Source organism: Thunnus maccoyii, chromosome 1, assembly GCF_910596095.1.
Source record: "Thunnus maccoyii chromosome 1, fThuMac1.1, whole genome shotgun sequence".
In the NCBI taxonomy this organism is placed as follows: domain Eukaryota; kingdom Metazoa; phylum Chordata; class Actinopteri; order Scombriformes; family Scombridae; genus Thunnus; species Thunnus maccoyii.
Window position 1 is genome coordinate 28064654 of NC_056533.1, and position 10545 is coordinate 28075198.

The following is a 10545-nucleotide window of genomic DNA, read 5'->3' on the forward strand; positions in this document are numbered from 1 at the left end:
ACCTAAATTACATAACATGATGAGCTGATACTGTCTATTGCTAACCACATTTAAAAGGTTTCCCTCGGAAAATGTGGTCATGTAGACAATACTCACATCCTCATAGCGACAACTGGCCTGTGTTGCCGATTCGTTGATTGTTCCGTTCTTCTGACAAATAAAAGGTAGGCTCTCAGTGCAGTTCCCAACCGACCAACCATGAGACTGTGGAGAACGGACACAGGTTTGATTTTGCAGATCTTATATAAACAAACTCTTATAGACGATCACAAGAAGACAAAAACACAGCCTTGGTACAGGCCCCACACAAAAAGGATGCATACAATGGGCCAGGTTACACAGAAATGCTTGTACTCACACACACATGCACACACACCTCTCTAGAGTAGAAGACACAGTTGGAGTTCGAGGTAGGCTGAACTGGTTGGTTTGGGCCCCAGTAGGTGAAGGTGACGGGTTTCCCATCGACCCACTTGAAGACAGTGCTGTCAGCACTTTGCAGGCCAATCCACACATCCAACGCCTGGCCATCTGACAGACCGTAACACACATATGATCAAATCTCTTTCTGGAATCAAGCTCAAGTAGGCAAAACAAGTGTCTGGTGAGAAAACATGTTGAATTGAATCCTCATGTCCACCTGGTTTAGTAGTGCATGTGAAAAAAATAAGCCAGTAAGGTGCCAATCAACTCGTTTCATGAAACAAATTGATTTGCACCTTTTGATTTACCTTAAAAAAAGAAACTACAATATGAGAGATTTACCTGCATGGAAATTAGTGCTGAGCATCTCTTTGGTGTCAATGGAGTGGAAGCTGGCCAGAAAGCCTCCTCCTCCCTCTATGTTTTTACAGTGCTGCTGAGCGCCTTCAAAGTTTTGTGGTGTGTCATTCACCAACTTGTAACACCAGCCGTTCCATGGGATCCAACCATGTGGACACTCTGTTTCTTTATATTGAAAAGGCTCTGCAGAGAGGGAGAGAGACAGATAGAAGCCATGATGGGAAGACAAGTCAATTTTATCTACATAACCCCAAATTACAAATTTGTCTCAGAGGGATTTTACAATCTACAAACAGTTTAACACCCTCTATCGTTGGACAATCGACTTAAATCAGGAAAACCATTTAACAGGGAACTAGAAGGGATACCTCTTCAAGAATGTCCAAAAATGCAGTAGTTGTCATATGTACATATGAAGGAAGTCCACCGCTTTGGTACACACTGAAATATCTCAACAACTAGTGGATGGATTGCCATGAAATTTTATACAGGCATTCATGGTCTCCATGGGATGAATCCCTCTGACTTTGGAGATCTGACCCTGGTTTTTCCTCTAATGCCATCATGAGGTTAACATTTGTGGCTTTGAGTGAAATGTCTTAACAGTTATTGGATGGACTGCCATGGAATTTGGTGCAGGCAACCATCTCCCCCTCAGGAATAACTGTAATCACTTTGGTGAACTTTGATCACGTTTTAATGTGTCAAAATACTTTGGTTTATGACCAAAAATATCTGCAAAACTAATGACATTAGCCTTAGAAAGCTAGCTTTTAGCTATATCTGGTGCAATATACTGTATGTGTTGTGCATTGTCCCTGTTAAATAAACAATACTATAAAAAAAGCCTCTATTCTACTTTGTGTTTAGTGCTAAGTAGCAAATGTTAGTATGCTAACATGCTAAACTAAGATGTTGAACATATTTAACATTATAACTGCTTAACATCAGCATGCTAGCATTGTCGCTGTGAGCGTGTAAGCATGCTGACATTAACGTAAAGTTCAAAGCCCTGCTGTTCCCAACTAGAGCCTCACAGAGCTGCAGAGCAGGAAGGGTGCAGACTCTTAGTCTTGTTTCAATATTATTCAGAGGACATATACATAAAGTACAGAAAGTGAGGTCAGCAGCTAACCTACCTGTTGGTGCTGTGTGAGAGGCATTGAAACTCTTTTTGCAGATGTATGGCAGCCGTTCACCGCACGCCTCCGATTCATAGTTCTGCTCAGAGTTCAGGACACCACAGTCTGACTCGATAATAATAGTGGTGGATGGCATTCCTGTCAAACACGTGCATAAAACAAAAATAAAATCACATACCGACTGAGACAGCAGAGCAGAGGAGTGGCATTTACCTCTGAGTATCTTTCTAGCTTCAGCTTTTTGACTGTGGTTCATACACAGAGAGGAAATAAACAGATCCTTTATGTTGCAATATTGCATAGTAATGTCAGTAGCAACACTGACATGATGTAAATTACGGCAACTGCAAAGAGCTCATATCAGTAGGAGGCCAGACGGCTGCAGTATCCTTGACTGTCACACCGCAGTGTAAGAACAACACCTTCCCTTTGAGACAAGATATAGCAAAATATATTACAATAGCTAGAAGGCCTCCATTCAGTACTATTAATGGGTTATTCAGCAACACTAACAATTCCAATGCCACACTGTGTCCAATAACCAGGCACAATGAGCTTCTTTGCAACACTGGCCTCATTGTTTGTCTGACTGACACCGACTCTCAGTTTATAGCAGGGCAGCAGCGACCGCAGCAGATTACAACAAGATGCAGGTTTGGTCTGCTGGAGGGAGCAGGTGGTTCCGGGAACCGAGACTGATTCATTGTGGTTATGCAGAACCAATGCCCACAAATTCAGTTGCATGAAACACATCTCTTTTTCTCTCTCTCGTGCTATTTTTTTTTGTTTGCCACCACACATTTTAAGACCTACATGTTTACATGTCTCTCAAATGATTATAGTCGTCAACTGACATGTGATGGATCTAAATTTATGGAACTTTTTTAAATGTATTTATTTAGTAACTCCCAGAAATGGGACAACGATTAAAAAAGTAACACAGTAGACAGACAAAAGTTTATACAATGATGCAAGAATAACAGTCATCACCTTTTTCCCAACGCAGGAAGGAGAGAGGGGAGCCATCGGACCACTGCCAGCCCTGAGACGTGTCTAACTGATGAAGGCCGATCCACATCCTCTCGGGCATCGTTTTAAAGCCTTTCACAACTGTACCATGCAACATCACAGCATAGATTTTAAAAAAAAAAAAAAAAGGGGGGGAAATTGTGAGTCCAAAAGAATATGAATCAGAAAAGACAATTTGTAACTGTGAATAAAACATAAGGAAACATACAGCATCCTACAGGGATTCTGTAAATGGGCTGAGAAAGACAGAGAGAGGAGAGCAGGGAAAAACATTCAAGCTGCAACTGAAATGTAAAACTGTCAATAATCATAAGTGCTGCTACTATATAGGCCAATTAGAAGTCCTTGAAGAAGTGTCAGCTTTAAATGTCAATGACAGCAGTTTGTTCAGGAAGGACTGCCAGTCTGGCAACTGTTGCTGCTGCAGTCAGTTGTCATCAACTTGTCACCACTGATGTGGTTGTTCTCAAAAAACAAGTTAGTGGTTCAAGTGTCTTTTACTGTGAGACATTAACAAAGAAGCAGCAAAAGCACACACAAACAGCAGCAACCACATGAACCCTAAACAAAAAGCACAGAGATATTTTGGATGCGAGCCATCCTCAAGAACTAAAAGGTTAGATAATATTCAATTTATTTAAATAAAAGAGCCTGTGACCCACAGACCTTAAGGACATTAAGGGCATTGGCCATTTAGCAATGAAGTTAAAATGCTGAATGTTTAACAGTGCTTGAACTTGAGTCTAAATTGTTTCCTGCTGATCTCTATGTTCTCTTAGGTGTAATAATTCATCGGAGGCACAAAAGTGGAAAACCCAGAGCATGACGAACACAACCTAAAAAAGAAGAAACAGAGTGAGAAGAAGAAGAAGAAGAAGAAGAAGAAGAAGAAAAAGTGGAGAGAGTATGGGTCTTTCCCAACATCCACACTTAAGTAACTAAGGGCTATCTTCTAAGACAAATTTGTGAGAAAGATGATGCAGATGATTTGCAGAACAAACCGGATGGCACTTAACTCTTAATGTGGTGTGTGGTGCCTTCACACTATAAACAGCTCTAGTTCAGTCATCTGAGCTTCACTTATTTTCTTTTCTTTTCTTTTCTTTTCACTTAACAACCCAGTAACACACAAACAAAAAAAAAAACATACCCACAGGGAACTGAGGAAGCTAAACAATTATGTTATTATGTGGTGCTATTTATAATTTCTACTGTGCATATTTAAACCGACTGGTTTCTGTGTGAACTTTATTTAAGATCACTTATCAAATAGAAAGCTTTCCTTTTGTCAAGTTTTTGGACATGAATAAAATAGATGATTCTGTTTCTGTTCTGTTTCTTAAAATAGATTGCTCTCGAACGGAGGAGGCAAAGTGAAACCATTTCCTCAAAGGTTCTCAGGCACGATAAATATTGTTTCTAGGCTGTGAGCGACACGGGCCAGTTGACATCTTTATTCCTAGTCATTCTTTCTCTTGTACAGTATCCTGTAGCCCTGCCAATGTTTTTACTATTGCTGTTTTTATCATTTGAAATGTTATTATTAAAGAGTGGGTTAGGAAGCATTCTTCTCATATCAGAGCATTTGATTGTTGTGTTGATGCTGATTCCAACATGAATTTGGTGACTTTAAGCACTTTGTGTTTTTTTTATTTTTGTCAAGCCAGCTTGAGGAACTATGTGGAGAAGAGGAAGGAACAAGAAGAAGAAGAAGATAAAGAGCAAGAGTAGTAAGTCAGTCTTACAGGTGTTGGATTGAAGCTCCTTGAGCTCAGTCACACTGAGCAGATCAGCTCCCTGGCTACGACATGAATCCAAAGCTTCCTGCCAGGTCACCGCCGCACTGGGAACAAACTCATAGCAGGAACCCCCTTCCGGCCCGTCGAACAGAGTGTGGCAACCCTCCTCTGCACGGTCAGAGAGATAGTGTGAGTGAGAGTGAGTGCGTCTCTGTGTTGACAACACCATATGTAATCTAACATGATTTATTGTAGAGATAAATAAAAAAAGAAAAGAGCGTGCACCCATTCAGCTTCTGACAAATATTTTCAGTCACTATTATCATGATTGCATCCTGGAAAACATTCAGGAATGCGACAGAAATAGAATGAAGGTTGTTTTTTTGTTTTTTTTTTAAGGGTTGCTGAATATCTCCATAGTCAATATCATGTCAAGTAAAAGTCAAATCATGAAAAAAAAAAGTACAACATACCAGGTTTGAGACAGTATCCCTTCTTTATTTCTTGGTCATCGTCAGAGGAAGTGACACACCAGCTCATTTGGGGGAGATCTGTATCTGGGAGACATCCGTGATGCCAGCTGTTGTTGTATTTGAAGGGGAATTCACAGGGACTTCCGGCAGAGTTCCCATCTGTGGTGTGAACAACTACATAAAGGGGAGACATGAGCAAAGAGTAAAGTCAGAGACATATTACAAGGTTTCTAACATCCGTCCAAAAACAAAATCATGTCAGTACATTCATTTGTCAAAAGTTAGATGTGGTGTCTTGTTGCATACACCAAACCAGTTCTACTTCTAGACACACAAACACAAGCCTAGTGGCTGATGTTAAACAAAAATAAACAATGGTGAGATTAGATCTTTAACGTTAACACTGTTAGAAAACCTGTTAGGATAAAAATGTGTTTATTTGTGGTCAAACACACAAAGACATTAGCTTAACAAAAATAATAAAAACTCAAATGTTGCATTTATTCAAAATGTTTCAATTTTAAATGACGAAATACGACATCTATGTAACACTGGACGTAGGTTTCCAGCACCTTACCCTTAATTTACATCAGATCTTGTGTGTTGGTAAATAAAAGGAATATGAATGAGAAGAAAGAACATTTTGTAATGAAGGAACGACAAGTGAGAGAAATAAGAAATTAAAATTGGTGCAGAAAATCAAGTGTTTCAAACACAGAAAGAGACAGAAATTAAATAATATTTAATGTTACTGAATGTTACTGAAAGCTGTAATTCATCAGACTGCTGCAAATCAAAAATTTAAAAAATAGCTGAGAAATGCAGATTTATGGAAAATTTGAATGTATCTACATGGCACTCTAGATCCTCTCTGTTTATGTTCAGCTCTTATTTCATTATCAGAAAGTATAAATGACTCAAGACTCATCTTCTGCATAAATACAAATAATTAAGCAAAGATTTGTTTAACACTGAAAAGCCAACCACATGTTAATATTTTTCCAAAACAATCATGGATCATCTTCCATACTTTACCACCAATGCAGACAGAATAACAGATCACTACATATTACCACATACATTTGAAAAATGTGCTGTTTAAGGACCTAAAAATATGAATCAGTCTTTAAACTTTCCCTGCTGGCAAACATGAGAGTCATTTAAATGGCCAACTGGACTCTTTTGGATCGTTTTAAATGTTACATTCAGAAAACAGTGGGAATTTATAAAGAATTCTTAAAGCTGGCACATATTTTAGGGAGTGTAGGTGTTTGACATTAAAGGTGTGCCAACATAGCCATGCAACGAGCACGGTCTGACCACGAAACAAAAGTGAAAGTCAGCTTTTATGTTGCACTGCAGCCCACAGACCTAACGCTTATGACTGCATATGAAAGTACCCTAATGAATACGATTACAGCACTAATCACAAAGCACAAAATATGGAATTCCCCAAATATTCAGAAAACACCTCTGTCATACTTAGGTTCCCCTTAAACTGGAATTGGATAGACTATGTTATTTCCTAGCATAAAGGAGTCATTTTTATTTATTTTATTTATAAGTTTATTTGTCAGGGACGGTGCAAAAAAACCCATTGTAAGAGGTTGAAATAGCATGAAACAGATGTGTTGCATATAGGATTTCTGTTTGCGACCCCTGTCCCTGGTTAGGCTTTTCTACTTATAAATACTCTTATCATTACCAGAAATACTTTAGTTAAATAAAGATCATAATAAATTGTGACATTCTCAATAACAACAGTATTTACATCACATAACAATCAATTTACATGTGTTGTGTATGTGTTCACATGTGTATGTTCTCTATTCCATGACAATGTGTTTAAGTGCATAATATTTAAAGGTGTGTGTGTGTGTGTGTGTGTGTGTGTGTGTACATACATGCATTGTCTTTATGAGTATGTTTGTTTATCTAGATGTATCTGTTCCTCCGTCTCTGTGTACATGTCCATGTACATGTGTGCTAGACAATCGAATGGTCGATCATTTATAAACCAAGCTCAAGCTCTCTTAAAAATGTACAAGAACCAGTTTGTGTCATGTGACACAAAAGCCAGCTGAGGCAACACCTGTATATACAAGGGTGCAACGTGTCACAAGGTTGTTGCATCACATTCAATTCAGGAAGTGGTTTCTCTGAAATTCTCATGATCTGATACACTGAACAGAAAGCATTTAACACTACTTTCATTCCTTGAATATCAATTTATATTTTAAAACATTTGTCAGTCCTCAGACCTTCGTAATGGACTGCTTGAAGCATTTTTCTGCAGTCATGAAATCTATGTAAACAGCCCCACTCTCAGATTAGAAAAAAGGAAAACCACACTCACTGCGGTATGGTTTCTGGCAGATGTTGTCCTGATAACCTTCTCTTCGCCAAGTATCATTAAAGTCCCGTTTCGCGGTAACTTTGCCGTTGCTGACCGCCAGGCCCATCTGATAAACAGTGTAAACGGCCCCATCCAGGCAGCGCCACCAGAGCAGGATGTTGGAGCCGCAGTCGACCAGGGACAAGGTCTTGGAGGTGACGTCCAACGCCAAGCAGAGTGACGTACCAACGTGGAAGAGCCGGTGACCCGAACCCCACTTCCACAACTGGGACTTGTTATTTGGGTCACAGGTGGAGACACTTAAGATAGAAGGAGTCTCCACGCTCAGACACTTTTCTGTGCTCGAGTGCTGGATGGCGAAAGCATCCTCGTCTGTGTTGATGGAGAAGACACAGAAAACACAACAGTTTGAAAACAAATTAATAACTTTACCTGACATCTAGGGCCTGTTCTGTTTATGTGATGGTAAAATCACAGATTAAAATCCTTAATTAGACAAAAATGCTCAAATAATATTACATTTAATGATTATTAATACCTTGGTGGACATCAAATTCTACTTTCAACAGAGCTGTAGCTGCTACTAAGGACACTGAGGTCATGTCTTCTGCATTTTTTTGGGAGAATTAGGGAATTTCAGCAACAAAGAGGGAAGTTTATGATCTACAATTAAAAATGAACACTTAGTGGATATTTTATGGATTGATTCCAGTATTTTTTCTTAACTTGGTATATTTAAATTAGATTACTTCATAGTCCAATAAATACATGAAGTACTTCCACATCATATTTGTATTCATGGCAGTGTAGAGAAGGCTTTGAAACAGCACTGAGATCCTCACATTGGGAAACAAATTAGACAGTGCAGTTAATAGTTAACTGAATTAATAAAATATGAAAAATGCTGCTTGTACTTGGACTTATGATCTCAGTATCTAAAAATCCTGGCCACTAGTCAGGATAGTGAGTATAAACACATAATAAAAGGACTGACTTACTGTTTTATAGACAGTTAAATCTTAACTAGAAACTGAACTGGGACAAGAGAACTAGGACTATTCTCTGACTTTAAATATATATAATATTTAGATATGAAAATGCCAGGTAATGTGCTGAACATGGTTAGTGCGAGTTACTGCATATTGTCTTGTATTGGTAAGTACGTGAGGTGTGTCTTTGAGTTATGAGTGATTGCAGCAAAAAAATATGAAGCATAGATGCAGCACCTACCGACACAGGCTTTCTAAAATAGAAAGCAATATCATGTTACAGCTTTAGTATTGGATTGCAGCCACTCAGACTTGCATTTTATACTCTGCTGAGCATAAACAGCAGCTACAGAGTAACTATGAGAGCTGCGCACACATACGCACAGATGCAACACTTGACATACAAAGAGCTACAAGGGGGCGGGAGGGATGAGTATGCAATTTGTTTGACCTGCCAGAAATATGGTTTTGGCATTAAACTCACGGCGGAATGGAAACAATGTCAAATCACTGGCTGACTACTTTTTTTTAAAAAGCTGCGGGTTGTGTAACTTATCTGCCCGCACTTATTGTGGTCTAGCAGGTTTACAGCTATTGTCCTCTTGACTCATGTCGCGCTTCTGTGGTCGAAATTATCCAACTGCGCCAATTTTAAAATGGCAGAAATCATAAATGAAAGTAAAGTGTCTCAATTTTTGAGGCGTCAACTTACCGAAACTTGGCACCTTAGCCGGTGAACAAGTCCCCAAAAACACTGTTGTGTCCAACACAAACAACACACAAAGGCAAAGTGTCGCTTTGGATATTTTCAGCATGATCCCGGCGGAGAGTTTTTGACGGATTCATGCAGAATCTGTCTTTCCGGAGAGTTGAACTGTGAATATAGTTAGGTCGATCGATAACTCAACTCCGAGGCGAAAGTGACCAGTTATTGAGCTAACCCACTTCTACGAACTGTCAACAGTGTAAGCAGTCCCGCTCCGATGACCGTCAAGTTCGCGCTAGCTAGTAAAGTGAAGGACTTCCTGTTTGACGTACAAAAATAAAGTTGACAAAACACAAACAATGTATGGAAGCCTTTTTCTGCCGAGTAAAAAAAAAAAAAAAGATGAAAAATCATCATAAAAAACATAAAAGTAATCATGGTCAATCAAAGTTATTATTATTGATTATTTATAAATAGTATTTATTCTATTTTACTTATTAAATTAAAGTCAAGCAGTTCAAGTATCTCAGGGTCTTATTCATGAGTGAGGGTAAGATGGAGTATGAGGTTGACAGGTGGATCAGTGCAGCATTAGCAGTAATGTGGGCGTTGTCCCGGATCATTGTGGTGAAGAAAGAGATGAGCCAGAAGGCAAAGTCAATTTACCAGTCGGTCTACATCCCAACATTCACCTATGGTCATGAGTTTTGCTTTGGGTAGTGACTGAGAGAATGAGATCGTGGATACAAGCGGCCGAAATGAGTGTCTGGGCTTAACCTGACTCGCCAGATAGTGTGTTACATAGAACCATCTGAGAAGTCAAATAATAAGAGACACAATAAGTCAAAATGATGAGCTATTTCAAAAATTGTATGAGATATTAAATCAAAATTATGAAAACATTATTAGACTGTAATATCTCTCAGTTTTGACTTACCAAGTCACAATTTTTACTCACTATTAGTATTATTATTATTATTTTTCATGTTTTGTTTCTTTTTAAATGGATCTCCATTTATTTAAAATGTCTAAAGTTGCAGTTGAAAATGTGTAAACTCTCACTTCAGCCTAAGCCAAAAGAGTTATGTCCTATCTAAATACGTGGTCTACTTCTACGAATGCACCTCTCTTTAATCCGGAGCCACCTTTGTGTGCTTTATAACCATAAGGGAATGTGGATTACCTTTTTACTAAAAATGTATTAGTGGTCACAAGCCTTTAAAAATAACACACGTCTGTGCAGCAAATTTCATGTAACACTTTTATTTTGAAGGCAAAATGATCGTCTTCCGTTTTTGCCTGTGCATTTTTTGTCTCTTCTTGCGTTG

At 38.7% G+C, this 10545-nt stretch overlaps 1 protein-coding gene across 1 annotated transcript in view; it reads right to left on the reverse strand.

Annotated features, from left to right (window-relative positions):
* ly75 (lymphocyte antigen 75) overlaps positions 1-9518 on the reverse strand; it is a 29076-nt gene extending 19558 nt beyond the window's left edge. The window contains exons 1-9 of the mRNA XM_042410083.1: positions 9224-9518; positions 7523-7894; positions 5167-5340; positions 4700-4861; positions 2916-3035; positions 1923-2063; positions 766-966; positions 377-531; positions 97-204 (exon numbers count right to left, since the gene is read on the reverse strand). Coding sequence (XP_042266017.1) covers positions 97-204; positions 377-531; positions 766-966; positions 1923-2063; positions 2916-3035; positions 4700-4861; positions 5167-5340; positions 7523-7894; positions 9224-9326 — 1536 coding nt within the window. The 5' untranslated portion in view covers positions 9327-9518. The remainder of the gene's footprint in view (positions 1-96; positions 205-376; positions 532-765; positions 967-1922; positions 2064-2915; positions 3036-4699; positions 4862-5166; positions 5341-7522; positions 7895-9223) is intronic.
* Between the last annotated feature and the right edge of the window lie 1027 nt (positions 9519-10545).